The sequence below is a fragment of the Pelodiscus sinensis genome, chromosome 2 (assembly GCF_049634645.1).
Source record: "Pelodiscus sinensis isolate JC-2024 chromosome 2, ASM4963464v1, whole genome shotgun sequence".
Classification (NCBI taxonomy): domain Eukaryota; kingdom Metazoa; phylum Chordata; order Testudines; family Trionychidae; genus Pelodiscus; species Pelodiscus sinensis.
Window position 1 is genome coordinate 254,585,952 of NC_134712.1, and position 16,923 is coordinate 254,602,874.

At 51.1% G+C, this 16,923-nt stretch overlaps 1 protein-coding gene across 2 annotated transcripts in view; it reads right to left on the bottom strand.

The window, feature by feature from the left end:
• MYL3 (myosin light chain 3) overlaps positions 1-12,887 on the bottom strand; it is a 54,556-nt gene extending 41,669 nt beyond the window's left edge. The window contains exon 1 of one of the 2 annotated variants that reach the window (XM_006129783.3): positions 12,651-12,885. In XM_006129783.3, coding sequence (XP_006129845.1) covers positions 12,651-12,773 — 123 coding nt within the window. In that variant the 5' untranslated portion in view covers positions 12,774-12,885. Of the gene's footprint in view, positions 1-12,650 lie in introns of both variants that reach the window. The other variant, XM_075922975.1, reaches the window with a different exon arrangement.
• Positions 12,888-16,923: the final 4,036 nt, after the last annotated feature.

A 16,923-nucleotide genomic window follows, 5' to 3' on the forward strand; every position in this document is an offset into this window, starting at 1 on the left:
TCCCTCCACCTTATGACACCCTTTTAGATACCTGAAAACTGCTATCATGTCTATCAGGTTAGATAGACATCTGTCAGGGATAGTGTAGATGGAGCTTGGTCCTGCCTTGAGGGCGGGGGGCTGGACTCGATGACCTCTCGAGGTCCCATCCAGTCCTATTATTCTATGATTCTATGATTCTATGTCCCCCCTCCATCTTCTCTTTTCTAAACTAAACAAGCCCAATTCTTTCAGCCTTCCTTCATAGGTCATGTTCTCTAGACCTTTCATCATTCTTGTTGCTCTTCTCTGGACCCTCTCCAATTTCTCCACATCCTTCTTGAAATGCAGTGCCCAGAACTGGACACAATACTCCAACTAGAACAACCAAGTCTCTCTTCGCTATAAATTGAGCTTGGTAAGAACAATCAGTGGGTAGGAATGGGTAGGGTCGACCCCCACATCCTGCTCGATGTAACTAGAAGTAATTAGGCCCTTCACACCAGTGGCCCAGGGCACGGCGTTCCATTGCATGGGAAGAAACGGAACCACGACCTCTTGCTGGCACTGTAGGTAGCATACGGGTGAAGTGTACGTGAATTAGGCTTTATTATTGTATATAGTCAATCTTTTAGTAATTGCTTTTGCATTGCTTTGCGCTGTATTAATTGCTTTCGAAGTTATACTATTTAAGGTTTAAGTTGTTTAGTCATTGTTCTTAAGGCTTGTAAAACGTAAACAACTGTATTAACTGCTTAAAGCTTGCAGTAAATCAGAAAGTGGTTCAGTAGCCCTGGCGTGTCCTGGTTTCCCTTGGCGCTAAAATAAATCGAACCACACGACACGGCGCCTTGCAGCCACAAAGGATTGTGGGCGAGTCACAGCAAGGAAGCCCAGGTAGCCTTGAGGTCCCCGGTGGAGAAAGGTGAACCTCTGCTCTAGAGTGCAGCTTTTCTGTCAGGGGCTACCACAGTCACAGCCCTGTGAACCGGCGGTAGTAACCACTTGCCTCACACGGCCACCTACCCATCACTGTCACGGTTTCAGGGTCACTGCGCCTTTGCGACCTCTCCATGGTCCACTCCAACAGTCTACCCTATCAGCCAGCACCTGTGCTTTGCTTGCTCTCAGAGACCAACAACAAATCACGTGTGTTCTTAGGGCAAAAGCAGCACAGGGAGAACATATAACAACGATTGAAGGGTTTCAGTGCTCCCTGAATGTACCAGGAATTGCTCATCTTTTCCAGTAGCCCAATGTCCCCTCCAGCTCTTCAACAAGGTGTGACGACACAGTCGGGGTTCCCCCGTTCCTGTACCCCCGTAGCCACGAGAACAGACTCCGCCAGCTGGTAGAATCGAGGGGTTTTATTGCTTCTCCAGGATACAGCACAGCACAGACGGGATGTGTTTACAGGAGTCTGGGCCAGGATACTTCAGACCCCTTGAAATGGGGTCCCTAGGCCCCTGGATTCCAGACCTCTCCTCAGACTTGTAGAACTGGTTGTAGCCACTGCCCGGGGCGGTAGGGCGCCCCCTGCTGGGCCGTGCTTACAGATAGCTGCCAGTGGGGAGAAGGAGTTTGCTAAAACTTATGGGACGCTCGAGCTCCGTTCGCTGGCTGGCGTGGATGGATCAGAACCCTGATGCGCTTTTTCAGCAAAATTGCCAATTATGCAAAAAGAGGATCGACATTCACCTCCCTCCACCCTTTTGTTTGCTGCAGCTTACCCACCGTCGGGGCAAACGTGCCCCAGATGTCAGTGGCTTTGCTTTATTCTTGCGGCACGGTAGAGACTAGCAGATTGATGAGGGTGAAAGCTGAGGCCAGAATACTGTGTCCCTAGGGGTTGCATCTCCATGGCGGCGTTATGTCAGCACAACGGACGTGATTCCAAAATAACGACGGGCGCGTCTACACGACAAGCCGTTCTTTTGAAATAATGGCGAGCAGGAAGGCTTCGTCCTCCGACTCCTGTGACCCTCATTTCACGAGGAGGAAGGGGAGTTGGAGGAAGAGGTCTCTTCCTTCGGCCTCCTGCAGGTTAGGCAGCGGCACAAGCCAAATGAAGCTGTTTCGACGTCAGTGGCGCAATTGACGTCGCTGAAGTTGCGTCGCTTAATTCGGTTTGGCCCTGCTGTGTAGATGTGCCCGGAGGTGCCACAGGACTTCTGGTTGTTCCTGCGAACACAGACGAACCCGGCCACCCCTCTGAGATCTTGAGAGCTCAGGGACTGAGTGCCAGCCTCACGTCCAGGCAAGATCCCTCCAGGCACGGCCGCTGCTGGTCTGGGGGGTGATGTGGGGGGAGACTCACCCGTGGGGCACCTCTTTGAAGGCTGGAGAGGGACTCCCACCTCCTCCGCACTGAGGTGCCGTTTGCACCCGCCAGATTGCAGCCAGCACCCAGGGTGGGAGACACGAAAGGCCAGAGCCTCCACTGGTGTAAATCAGCACCGCTCCATTGGCGCCAATGGGCCAGAGCCTCTGCTGGTGTAAATCAGAATCTCTGCCCTGATCTCAACGGACTCCAATCTCTGCAGGTGCCCATCAGTGCGTCCTTATTAGCCTCAGTAGGCTGGTATCTCAGCTGGCAGGGCTCCCCATAGCTCCACTAGTGCTCCCAGGCCACATCGGCAGAGGCCAGAGCCCCCTGCAAGCCAGTAGCTCCGGACAGACTGTGGATTGAACGTGCTGACCTGCGCGGGCCACAGATCGGGTCCAGAGCGCAGAGTGATACTTGAGTGAAGCCTCTGAAGCTCGCTGGGGCACTACTATCAGCAGTGATAACGCCCCGCGCGTGAGCAGGAGGTCCCTGGTTCTAGAAAGCCACACCCAGGAGAGCACACCCAGGGCCATATGACCTTGCCTTGCCTTTCCCAGGTTTCTTTCCAAGCCTTTGAACTTGCCAACTAAAAAAAAAAAGATAGTTTTGCCAAAGGCGGGTCCTGGCACTGCCCTAGACTTGTCACATGGCCTTGGGTGTGTCACTCGACTTCTCCCCAGCTCGCGTTCCTGTGTGGCAGATAGGATTACACCTCTCTAGCTAAGGTAATCCTCCTCTGCAGGTTCATTCCCCGGCCCCCCTATCTGTGGCACATAAACTAATCACCTGCCGGCCTCATTTCCGTAGCTGCATTTGGGGGAAGGGGTAGGTGGCATTGGTGGCCCCCACATGCAGGGGGTCAGACTGCATGCTCTGGTGGACCCTTCCAGACTTAAACATGATGACTAGGACATAGAGCTAACCATAAGAGGAGGCAGTGTGGCCCAGTGGCTAGACTCCTGATCTGGGCTGTACTGCTAAGGCACTTCATGCCCGCCTCACTGTGACTCAGTTTCCCAACTGAAAACGGGGGGTGATGCTCCTGAGAGCTTTGAGCACTACTGATAAAAAGCCCTCCTGTTGGCACCATCCGCAATTGACACATGGGTACCTGAAGCTGGGGGGGGGGGGGGAGCTAAGTGACTTGCCCAAGGCCTTATGGGACGTCTGTGGCAGAATGCACTTGACTCTCATACCAGTGCCCCAGCCCATCCTTTCTCCAGCTACTAATGCCGCATTTATCTGGCTTGCCTCCTTTGACTGTGGCTCTCTGACTGAGGGCTTAGTTGTAAACTCGACTCTACACCTGCCTAGGGAAATCAAAGGCATAAAACCGGAGCCTTTTTATGTCCATGTGTCCCCATTTGTATCAGCATCCCATGGAGGGGGGTGCTGGGAGTGGGTGGAACCTAGGGCCTGGCTCCCAAATGCAGGGTCAGGAAGTTGTGCTGGGAAAAGGACTGATATAGGTTACTCGCCCTAAAGTGAAGCTGGTTTCTCTGGGTCACCATTAGATGTTACCGTTTTCGGGGTAAAGACCCCTTTCCCATTCCTCCTCTCCTCTTTGGCTTTTGAGCCCCTTGGGGAAAGTTTAGCATCTTGGCTTCAGCTTCCTGCCTGCTCGGAGCTGTGGGTGTAACGTCAGTGTCATAGAACCGTTATTGCACATTAACAATTAAAAACACACTGATGGGAGGATTAGCAGCTCTGGGAGGAATACAGCGCTTAATGCAGCGCCAATCCGAGTGTGCTTTTCATAACCCCGGCTCACCAAGACGCATTGTGGCCAGGTTTTTAAAAAGAACAGAGAGGAGGGGGCCAAGGTCAGGGGGGTGGAATGGATGGAGCACTCACCTGGGAGTCAGGAAAGCATGTCAAGTATCAGAGGGGTCGCCGTGTTAGTTTGAATCTGAAAAAGCGGCGAGGAGTCCTGTGGCACCTTATAGACTAGCTGAAGTGTAGGAGCATAAGCTTTCGTGGGCAAAGACCCACTTCGTCAGATGCATGTAGTGGAAAGTGTGGTAAATGTCATAGGCCAGTTACAAATCACTTGGGTGACTTGAACTGAGGAGTGACTCTGTTTTTCCTTCCCTTACCTGTGAAATGGGTGAATGTCCCCCGGTAGCAGGGCATCCCAGAGCATCTTACTGCCCCAGAGGGGGCATTCACTGGTTTGGGCTCTCAGGCCCTACAACCCTGAATTAAGGGACCTCTCTGACTCTGACCATCAGGCCCTAATATCCTGGGGTCAAGGACATTTATTGATTGTGACCAGTAGACCATTAGCCCTGTGGAGCAGACTGCTGGTGGACTGAGAGTTCTGCGTGGGGCAAGGGAGTTAAGGACTAGCGAGTGGACTGGGATTCCAGCGACCAATCATAGAATCATAGAGATGGAAGAGACCTCAGGAGTCAGCCAGTCCCGCCCCCTGCTAAAAGCAGGACCAATCCCAACTCAATCACCCCAGCCAGGGCTTTGTCAAGCCAGGACATCAAAAGCTCTAGGGATGGAGATTCCACCATGTCCCTAGATAACTCATCCCAGGGCTTCCCTGCCCACCGAGGAAATAGTTTTTCCTAATATCCAACCTAGACCCCCCCCCCCCCCCCACTGCAACTTGAGCCCATTGCTCCTTGTTCTGCCATCTGCCACCACTGAGAACAGCCTCTCTCCAGCCTCTTTGGAACCTCCCTTCTGGGAGTTGACGTCTTCTATCAAATCCCCCCTCACTCTTCTCTTCTGGGGACTAAACAAGCCCAAATCTCTCAGTCTCTCCTCGTAGGTCATGTGCTCCAGCCCCCTCATCATTTTGGTTGCTCTCCGCTGGACCCTCTCCAATGCGTTCACATCCTTTCTGTAGTGGGGGGCCCAGAACTGGACACAATACTCCAGATGTGGCCTCCCCAGAGCCAAATAAAGGGGACTAATCACTTCTCTGGATCTGCTGGCAATGCTCCTACTTATGCAGCCTAATAGGCCAGTAGCCTTCTTTGCTACAAGGGCACCCTGTTGACTCCTATCCAGCTTCCCATCCACTGTCATCCCTACTGAAATTAAAGGCCGCCCCCTACGCTCATGTAAACCTGTGGAGCTCCATTGGAACCAGTGAGCTGATTGGCAGATGGGGTCGCTTCTTTGAAGCCAATCAGCTTCCGATTGAGAGCTGGGTTGGGCCTTGGATGCACAGAAGTGATTTCCACCTGCTCCTTGGCAGGGGCAGATTCTGAGCATTATTACACATGGGGTCTGGATAGATTAGTGACAATGGTGTCTTGGTTTGGACACGGCCCTGTCCCTGCATTCCTGCTTTACTGCACACAGACCTGCTCTGCACGACAGCTTCAAAACCACACACCTCACCTGGCTGATGCCACCTGGGCAAAGCCGTGGGAGCTTCCTACCATGTCCTGACTGAGCTCAGACATGCCTTTCAAGTGAACCCCGCCACCCCCCCCCACCAAAAGGTTCACAAACATGGAGCATCTATGATGATAACACCACTTTGAGTTGTGCAAAACTGGGACACCAGCTGAACCTCTGACAGCAGGTTACATTCAGCCGCCTCTGAGTTTCACTACATAGCTACAAACATTAGAGAGAGTGGGACACACACAATGAGAGCGAGAGCGAGAGAGAGAGAGGTGGCTATTGAGATGATAGATAATTAAGTGGATAGATGTACATGTATGAAAGGGGATAGATAGATGGGGTGCATGGGGATAGATAGATAGATAGATAGATAGATAGATAGATAGATAGATAGATAGATAGATAGATAGAGGGGGTGTATGTAGATAGATAGATGACGTTTATGGGGACAGATAGATAGATAGATAGATAGATAGATAGATAGATAGATAGATAGATAGAAGTGGGGTATGGGGATAGATAGATAGATAGATAGATAGATAGAAGTGGGGTATAGGGATAGATAGATAGATAGATAGATAGATAGATAGATAGATAGATAGATAGATAGATAGATAGATGTGGGGTATGGGGATAGATAGATATGGGGTATGGAGATAGATAGATAGATAGATAGATAGATAGATAGATAGATAGATAGATAGATAGATAGATAGATAGATAGATAGAAGTGGGGTATAGGGATAGATAGATAGATAGATAGATAGATAGATAGATAGATAGATAGATAGATAGATAGATGGGGTGTATAGGGATAGATAGATAGATAGATAGATAGATAGATAGATAGATAGATAGATAGATAGATAGATAGATAGATAGATAGATGTGGGGTATGGGGATAGATAGATATGGGGTATGGGGATAGATAGATAGATGTGGTATATGGGGGGAGAGATGGATGGATGGATGGATCATTTGGCTGGATTTGTGGGGTTTAATTTCAAATGTCCCCAGCTTGAGTTTTGCGCATTTCCCCCTGTTCTGTAACTTGGACTGAATTAGGGTAAAAGATGAAAAACCTGGCACTGGGAAGGGTCCCACAGTGGCGCTAATCTCCCCAGCCCCAAGCCAGTGTGTTACCCACAAGCCCCTTCTTCCTCTCCACTTCCCGATCCATGGAGCTGCCCTTAGATGTCTGGCTTGACCGCTCTCCAGTCCCTCTGTCCCCTCCCCACCTTTCTAATTCAGTCCCCCTAGGCGGTGTGGGCCAGTCTGGGCTCTGTATGCCGGATCACATGATGCAGATTCAAGCCCCATCTCTGCTTCAACAGAAAGGCCAGGATTGTGCAGCTCACTTGGGGAACCCCTGAAGGGCGGTCCGGTGCAGGCCAGGGGTCCTGCATGCGCTTGCTTCCTCCCGTCCCTCCTGCAGTGTGCATTGCCAGATTCAAGGTGGTCCCAGCTAGCTGCTCAGAAGGAAACAGGGATTTCCCTACCCCCCCATGAGGGTATATACCCCCCTGAATTTCCCCAACACCCCCACAGTTTTGTGAACGATGGTGCCATACAGCTCACCTTCACCCTCATGGTCTCACCTCTCATCGGCCCTGACACCCCCCCTGTACATTCAAACACCCCCCTAATTTCAATTCCTGGGGAAGCTCCTGGAAGGAAGCAAGAGGAGAAGGGGCGCTTTCTGCCCTGTTTCAAAGCCAGCTCCCTGCAATGCCCAGCCGGACAGAGGACAGTTTGTACCTCTGGCGTGACAGGTGCTGTGAAAAAGAAATGTGCAAATAAAAGAGCAAAATTGCGTTTAGGACTGCCTGGGATTTCAATGATCTTCACTGCTGCGACCCCTCTGGAAGCGCCCGGGTAAATTACTCCCAGGGTGTTCTGAGCGTGGCCTAGGCTGCATGGCAGACATTAAGCAGACCCAGTCTTGGCTGCCAGCCTCTGAATGCGGAGGGAGACCCGGCCGGAGGTACTTGACGACCACAGCCCTGCACAGCAAAGGAGGCGTGCGAGAGGAAACAGAGATTGTGTTGACAGGCCAGTGCTGCATTCCTCTTGCTGAGATGCCCTCGTCCCTGGGCGTGTGCCCTGTGTGTAACATCACACCTTCCTGCCTCCTGTTACAAAAGGGGGCTCAGTGGGGTGGAAGAAAGACCCTTCCATTTATAGAAGACAGGAGCAGTGTGTGGGGGGAGGTGGAGGGAGCAGGGCTCAGCGGGGGTGTATAGACCTTGACAGATCACTGCCAGCTCCAGAGCCAGCTGAAATGACAGGAAAAACTTCAGGGAACTTTGGATCAGGTCCTTTCTCCGTGCCAAAACATCTCCCTGCTACCCAGAGACTGTGACTCAGACATTGCTACTCAGACCTCGGTTGGCGCAAACTCTCAGGGACAAAACCACACTCGTAGCTGAAGGAAAGAAAATTACAGCCTAACAGGTGACAAGTGCAACTTACAAATGTGTGAGTAGAGGAGGCGATACGGAAAACTGCTCTGAAAATATAACTGCTGGACGGCATAGTGTACCAGTCATACGAATGGGGGTGATGAATAAAAATACATGAGTTGAACCTCTCTAGTTTGGTCCAGCAACTTCCGTGGTCCGGCATGATGTTAGTGAGCCAGACGTCTGCTTAGCATGGGTGTGGCCAAGTTTCCCACTGTCCCATAAAGTCTGTTGACAGCTGCTAGTCCTGGCTCTGAGTGTTCTGTGCTGTAATTTAGCTCTAAATTGCCCCTAAATCTTTTCTAAGAGCCCAGGAAGCAGTAGAAGTGTTGGTAATGCTGCTAGACAATATTGACCTCCCAGGGTTCAACAAATTCTCTGGTTTGGCAGGTCAGGTACTGATGGCGCTGGACCAGAGAGGTTCAACCTGTATTACCAAAGAAAGAAACAGAGAGAACGAGAGAAAAAGAAAGAAACAGAGAGAGAAAGAAACAGAAAGAGAGAGAGAGAAAAAGAAAGAGAGAAAAAAGAAAGAAACAAAGAGAGAAAGAGAAAGAGCGAGAGAGAAAGAAACAGAAAGAAAGAGAGAGAGAGAGAGAAAGAAAGAGAGAGAGAAAGAAAGAAAGAAAGAAAGAAAGAAAGAAAGAAAGAAAGAAAGAAAGAAAGAAAGAAAGAAAGAAAGAAAGAAAGAAAGGTTCAGACTTTAGCAACTTCTGGACACTAGGGCTGTGTCCAGACTCCATGCCTCCGTCGACGGAGGCATGTAGATTAGCCAGATCGGAAGAGGGAAATGAAGCCGCGATTAAAATAATCGCGGCTTCATTTAAATTTAAATGGCTACCCCGATCTGCCAATCAGCTGTTTGTCGGCAGATCGGGAGAGTCTGGACGCGATGCCCTGACAAAGAAGCCTTTCTTCATCGACACAGGTAAGCCTCGTGAAACCAGGTTTACCTGTGTCGATGAAGAAAGGCTTCTTTGTCGGGGCATCGCGTCCAGACTCTCCCGATCTGCCGACAAACAGCTGATCGGCAGATCGGGGCAGCCATTTAAATTTAAATGAAGCCGCGATTATTTTAATCGCGGCTTCATTTCCCTCTTCCGATCTGGCTAATCTACATGCCTCCGTCGACGGAGGCATGGAGTCTGGACACAGCCTATAAGGAGTTTCTACCTCTTTCTTGGACCATGCCAGATCCCCAATGAGATTCCTGTCTTCTGGCACCCTGGAAGACGTCCTGTGTCTGAAGAGGGTGGGGCCACGACTCTGTCTTGTGCCTAGCCAGAAGCATAATCTCTACCTCTTCTAGGAGGGCCACGACATGTATTGCATGGGATATCCAGAACGAGCCCCTTCTGGGTCAGAATCACTCTTGTTGCCCGTGCAAGGGGGATGAAGAGCAGAGGTGTTCCTGTTCTAGTTCCCTTGTCAAACATTGTGAGGAAAGCGACGCTCCCTTGACAGATTTTTAGGCGTTTCCCAGGGAGGGAATATGCAGAGATCATCTGGCTTCCTCCCCCTCTCCCCCCTCCCTCCCCCCCACCCCCGTCCTGGCAAATCAACTCTTGCAAGAGGAGTGTAAGACTCCTCCATGAGGGGTTATGACCAAGCCCCTGGCATTGATACATGTGCCCAAGCAAGTTAGTTGTCCCATGGAGCAAGATTGCTCAAGTGGCAAGTGATTCCAGGGAGGGGGGTGTCCCCATCTTGAGTTGCCAGGGAGGGGCCTTGTTCACCTCAAGCAATCGCCCTCTGAACCAGTAGTCTCATGGCAGGCCTGCGAAACTGCTTCCAGAATCCGGCCGCTGGGTTAAGTTAAGTGACTTGACTAAGGTCCACTGGGAAATCAGTGGCAGAGCATGCACTGGAACCTTTCCCTTCCAATTCCTAAGTTAGACCCATAACTACTTCATTAGAGTCCTTTTGTGCCTATTTGCCCCCTCTTTTATTGGGGTGCTGTAGATTTCCTCTTCCTGGCCCGCTGTTTGCAGCCTGCTATGCCGAGGGCTCTTGCTGTGTGAAAGAAGTGGAGGAGGTCCTACACTGTTCCCTCTTTTCTCAGAAACGCCACAGTGGGATCAAAGCCGCTGCCATGCTGTTATTCCACCCATGGGCCATGCTGCTGTGAGCTGACCCAGCACCCCATGGAGGAAGCAGTGTGACCTATCCATGTCCTTTGGCTTTCCCCAGATCTTTTGCTCACCTGCAGAGGGCTTTTTAGCCCACAGGAAAGGCAGCTGGAGGAGTTCCCCTCTTTCCCCCCCACATGCACACACCTGTTAATCAACGTCTCTTTACAGCAGCCGGGCCAGATCCTTGGGTGGAGTACATCAGTATGGCTCTATTGACTTCAGTCAAGCTATGGACAGTGGTGGGTCTGGCCCCATGGATGTCAATGTGGCAACGACTTTGTCCACCAATTGGGGATATGACTCCACTCAATCCATTTGGAGCAACACCAATTTATACTCTGCAGTAGGGCTTTTCCGCTCCCTCCCCCTGGAATTACCCCTTTCAGAGAAGCTGCCTTAAAATCTGCCATTTGTCCTCAGGGCAGCGAGTGCTTGGGGATACGTCCCCAGCCACGGGTCCATTATGAAATAAATCAGACAATGGGAACCTTCTTATTTACCCCACCTTTTGAGGCTGTGGCTCCCGAGAGTCCCTTCATTTCCTCTCTCGAAAGCGACACCTTTGCAAATCCTAGAATCCTAGCACACTAGAACTGGAAGGGACCTCGAGAGTCATCGCGTCCAGCCCTCTCCCCTCACGGCAGGACCGAGCACCGTCTAGATCAGGGCTACTCCACTTTGGAAGCCTCGGGGGCCACGATGATACTCCCAGCACATGCTGAGGGCCGCCACTCAAGTGTGCTTGCATAGACATGCAAATAGATATGCAAATAGCTTCTTTCACACTGACGGGCATGACTACAAAGATCAAGGCAAGACTACACAACACACACGCCCTATTTAAGTCAGTTCTGCTGATAGCAATTACAATAGTCACCCAATTTCCACCCACAGGACAGCACTTTTAATGACAGTCCAGGAATTTAACTACTAAAATGTGTATCAACAGAAGACCATTCTATTGACTGCTTTTTGGTTTTGGCTCCCACCATGTAAACCCAAATTGCACCGCGGGCCTCAAACAAACGAGCTGCGGGCCACACATTGAGTAGCCCTGGTCCAGATCATCCCTGACGGGTGTCTATCCAACCTGCTCTTAAATATCTCCAATGATGGAGATTCCACAACCTCCCTAGGCAACTTATTCCAGTGTTTAACCACCCTGATTGGGCCCTGCTGAGGAGTGTTTAGCACAAATGACTTGAAAAGTGATTTCTAATGACATGGGGAGGGGGCTTCTCATTTTCAGCCTGGCTATTTGTGGTCCAGGAAGATCTGAATGTTGTGTACAGCAACGGGGCAAAACCATCCACTCGTTTATCTCACCGTTGCTGGCTCAGGGATGTATTTGGGATGTAATCTTGCTCTTTTTCTCATCCCCACCTGAAGTCAGTGCAACGACACTAATGTACACCTGCTGGATATCTGGCCCGCTTTCTGACTACAGGCTGAACCTCTCTAGTCCAGTATCCTCGGGACCTGAGCGGTGCCGAATCAGAGAATTTGCTGAACCATGGGGGGGTCAATATTGTCTAGCAGCATTACCAATGCTCACTCTGCTTACTAGGCTGTTAGAGGACATTTACAGGTAAACTGGAGCTAAAAGTACAGCACAGAACACGGAGAGCCAGGACTGGGGGCTGCAAACAAACTTTATGGACCGGTGGGAAACTTGGCCACACCCACAGGCATCTAATTAAAATCACACTGGACCACGGAGGTTGCCAGACCGGCGAGTGCTGGATTAGAGAGGTTCATCTTGTATAGGGAAACACACCCACCCACACCCACAATAGTCAAGGGCCCGACAATATCAGCTGTGTATCAGAGATGATCTAAGGAAGGTAGGCTGGCATGAGGCTCCCCGCATTTGGTGATCCTTTGGAGCAGGGTGCACGGACGTGCACCCGGGGGCTGCCAACACCCCTCTGTTCCACTGCTTCTAGAAACGCCAGGGCGGGGAAGAGGAGGGATTTACTCTCTTCCTTCCAGCAAAGGAGCATGTTTGATGTGCATGGCAAATCCTGCAGCCTTATGTTTCCCATCACTGAAGGGAAGTGATTGGATTTGCCCCTCACCGGGCTGGCTAAGGAGTGGGGGAGCAGGCTGAGGCCTTGGCAAATGGAGTTCAGCCCTCCTCTTATCTCTTGGGAAAAGGGGAATCGGATCATGTCGCTCGACTGGCCGGTCTGATTCCAAGAGCTGGCCCGTGGGCACAGCCCCTGTGAGCCCATCTCTCTCAGCTGGGCCTGGCCAAGGGACAGGGGGCAACTCCCGCAGTGACCCTCCTAATGCACAGAGGGCACACACACACACACACACACACAACCCGCTGCAAACCGCCCGGCTGTTCCTCCGGCCGCCAGACAAAAAGTCACCTACTTTGATGCTAGCTGGGTCAAACTGGACTTCCTTGGGAGGCTCCGGTTCTGGGGGCTTCGGCGCTGCCTTCGGTTCCTCTTTCTTGGGTTCCGGCTTCTTGGGCTCCGGCTTCTTCGGGGGCATGTTGCTTTTCCGACCGCCGCACGCCGCAGGAAGGAAAGAGAGACAGAGGGGGGGGGAGCCTGGCCGAGGGGAACACAGAGCACAAACCAGGGCTCCGCCAGAGGTCTTTATCCCTGCCGTCCCTTAATGTCACACATTGTGTCCTTCCCCCAGCCTGTCACATGCCCAGGCCCACAATAGGGGCACGGCTATAAAAGGACAAGACATGTACCCTGCTATTTTAGAGCCGTCTCTTATGGCATTGTTATGAATTAGCACTTACATGGAAAGAAAGTTTGGGGATGTCAGGCATGACACTGGCCCAAGATCAGATGTTTGTGGGGGGAGGTTAGGGGAGGTTCCTGTCTTTGTTCTATGCCCACCGGCCTCTTTGCCGTTCACCTGCGGCTGAGTGGGTCGCCCTCCAAGCAAGGGCCTGAATTCCTTGCCTTTGCGCCGTGGGTGGCCAGCCTCTCTTCCCATCTGACACCAGGCCTGTCTCCAGGGCCGCATTATGACTTTCGTGGGCCCCTTCCTCCATAACAAAAAATATAAAAATTATTTCTGATATAACTTTAAATACTTCAACATTTTTTTTTCTGTTTTAGGCCAAATGTAATAGATTTCCGTGGGCCCTAAAAGTTTCCTTTTTTTCTGATGGGAGAAAAAAATTAAAACATTTTCTTCGACCCTACGAGTTCATTTTTTTTCTTCTGATTTTAAAGGAAATTAAAACATTTTCGTGGGCCCCTAAAAGTAGCGTGGGCCCTAGGCATGGTGCCTACTGTGCCTAATGGATAAGTCGGCCCTGCCTGTCTCGTTTTCTGACGTACGTGCGCTGATTCTAAGGGAAGAGAAGGCAACACAGGGGTGTCCACACTGCAGTGGGAGCCCTGCTAACACGGGCATGGTGGTGTAGATGTTCTGTGAATGCTGCCACCTGGGACCTCCCATGCCACAGCCTGCAGCCCCAGCTCAAACGCCCACATAGCACGTAAACCACCCCTGAGCTGCAGTCCGCTGACACGGACCCGTCGCGGCTTTAGAATTGCAATGTAGACACACTCTTAAAAACCTTGGCCAACGCCCTGCCTGCTGGTCTCATACCGACAGGCCTCTACCAAGGGTGATTAAAGGAGCCAAGATAGCCGGCTACGTCACCGAGGCAGCAAAACGCAGCTCTGCGTATGTGACCGTGCCACTAAAAATCTCTAGCGCGGGAAGGATTTGACGGTAGCGGCTGAGCTTTCTGAAACCGTGTAGGGTCTCGAGCGATGAGTCCCCATTCAAATCCAGAGGAACGGCGGACCCCATGTCCCAGCAAAGTTTTGAGGTGCTTAGTTCTGATTTTAAAAATAAATAATTTTTTAAAAAGCCCCCATCACCTTCATCATATCCCTATTTCTTTGCAGGGGGAGGGATAGCTTAGTGGTTTAAGCATTGGCCTGTAACACCCAGGATTGTGAGTTCAATTCTTGCAGAGGCCATTTGGGGCACAATTTGCCAGGGATGGTACTTGGTCTTGCTGTGAAGGCAGGGGACTGTACTCAATGACCTTAGGTCCATTCTAGGAGATAGGCAATTTCCATTACTTTTTTATGTTTTTTTAACATAGGGACTAGGGCAGCCTAGTCTTCTTCCAAGCATCCCTAGAAATGATGCATCTTCCCCCTGTTCACAATCTACAATGCATTGGGGGCGTCCCCGCTGGTTCAGATGAACATCAGTTCCAGTAATATTCTCACGCTCTCTGTGGTTTGGGAGAGAGGGGGTTAATGCAACATTCTGGGGTTCTACCAGGCAAGCCCCATGTGTACTCTCCCTCATCTTTATTCCCTTACTCCCTCCATCCATCTGTCTGCCTCCACGTGTGGTATTGCTTCTACTTCGATTGCAAGCCTTTTGGGACGGAGACCATCTTTTTGTCCTGTGTTTGTGCAGCTCCGAGCACAGAGAGGCCCCGGTCCATGACTAGACCGTGTAGGTGCACGGGTAGTACTAAGGATAAATGAAATAACAGGTGCACCTAGAAAAAATCAGGGCTGTCGACTCTGTGCCATTCACCCAGAATTTCCCTCCTGCGAGCCAAGCTGGGGGTAAAAATAATCCAGAAGCTTGGCCTGCTTTTCTAGCCTGATGTTCAGTTTCATCCTCTGCTCCGCTGGCTATTCCCTGATTTTAAGAGATCACCCATCAGCCGTGGGGTGTCGGACACAGATCAATGTTTGGGAAAGTAGCTTGAAGATCTCTTCCTGGCTCCTACTCCTCTTCCGCCCCTCCGCCCTTCTTTGTTTCCCCCACCCCACTTTGTGTTTCAGAAGAGGCCAAACTCTAGACCTTGGAATCTACATGCAAGCTGACTGAGACAATATGTACCACGCTCCCTGCCAAACAGAAGGTCGGCTGTTCTTCGGCTCTCCTAGACTGAATGCCAACCAGAACTGCACACCCTGACGGCATCTCACATTTCGTTCTGCTCTATTTGGTCCGGCCTGTCTCCAGTTGTCTCCACTCAGGCACAACCCAGGGGAAATGTTTGGCGCGAGATGCGGTGGGTGGGCCGTGAACCCCGTGGAAATGACATAGGCGAGTGTCTCCACGCGCCAGGACGAACAAGCGCGGCAAAGACCTCGCTGTGACAAAGGCCGGGCAAGATGCCCAGCATCTAAAAGAAGCACATCGATTCAGAACTTCCCAGACTCCCTTATCTCGCCAGTTCCCAGGATAGATGCTGTTCCAAAGCCACAGAGCTGAGAGTGTGACGGAGGCGAGGAACGAGGAAAGGCAGCACTTTATCTGCTCACACGCATGAGAGCAGTTTTCAAGTACCTAAAAGGGTGTCACAGGGAGGAGGGGGAGAAATTATTCTCCTTGGCCTCTGAGGATTGGACAAAGAAGCAATGGGCTTAAATTGCAGCAAGGGACGTTTAGGCTGGACATTAGGAAAAACTTCCTACCTGTCACTGGAATAAATTGCCTCGGGAGGCTGTAAAATCTCCATCTCTGGAGATATTTAAGAGCAGATTGGACAAACATCTATCACAGATGATCTAGAGCAGTGTTTCTCAACCAAGATGAACAAGTTTTCTCCCTCCTCCTTATGACACCCTTTTAGATACCTGAAAACTGCTCTCATGTCCCCCCTCGATCTTCTCTTTTCTAAACTAAACAAACCCAATTCTTTCAGTCTTCCTTCATAGGTCATGCTCTCTAGACCTTTCCTCATTCTTCTTGTTCTTCTCTGGACCCTTTCCAATTTCTCCACATCTTTCTTGAAATGTGGTTCCCAGAACTGGACACAATACTCCCACTGAGTTCTAACCAGTGCAGAGTAGAGCGGAAGAATGACTTGTGCAAACTCCTGTGCCTGTACAAACTTGTACAAACTCCTTAGTGCTACCCTCCAGAGAGGTCCCTACTCATGGGGCTCCCTTACAGGGCTGACACAAAAGGGGCTAGAGCAGTGTTTCCCAAACTTTTCGGCATCACGCCCCCCTTTTTGATTGTTAAGAAACCTTCACGCTCCCCCTCCCCCCAAATAGCAGCAAAACTTGTTGAGCAAAAAAAAAAAAAAGGAACTGACCGGGGCTGCAAACCTTGGGGGGGAGGGGCTGGGTTGCCTCGTGCCTCCCCCCACGGAATTTCGTCACACCCCCCAGGGGGGCACACAACCCAATTTGGGAACCCATGGGCTAGAGAGAGCTGTGAGAGAGATGTGCACCCACGAACAGCCTCTCGGTTGACACAGGCCAGAGGCCAGTGTTGTCGATCTGTATGGGCCCGGGGGGACTTACCTATGGGTGTATCCAACACCTTTACGGGTAGGTTTTTGTGTCATCAGGGAACTTCCTCTGCTGCAGGAGGAAGGGCAGAGACTAGAGTGGATGATGGAGGCCATCTAAGTAGCAGAGACAGAGCGGTGGACAGGCAGCGTGGTAAGCATGAAGGTACCCCCCCTTGGTCACAGTGGGTGGAGATGGATGCTTAAGCAGAAGGAGGGAGGAGGTGGAAGGGATCCCCAGTTTTCCTCGATGCAATGACCGCCCATGCCCGCCCATGCGCCCTTTGGAGCGTTATCCCCATCTGGGGAGGTTGCTGAAATCCTTCAAGGCTCTGATCGCTAGAGGCCACACCGCTGCTGTCCCATTGGCATCCCAGGCCGTGGCAGGTG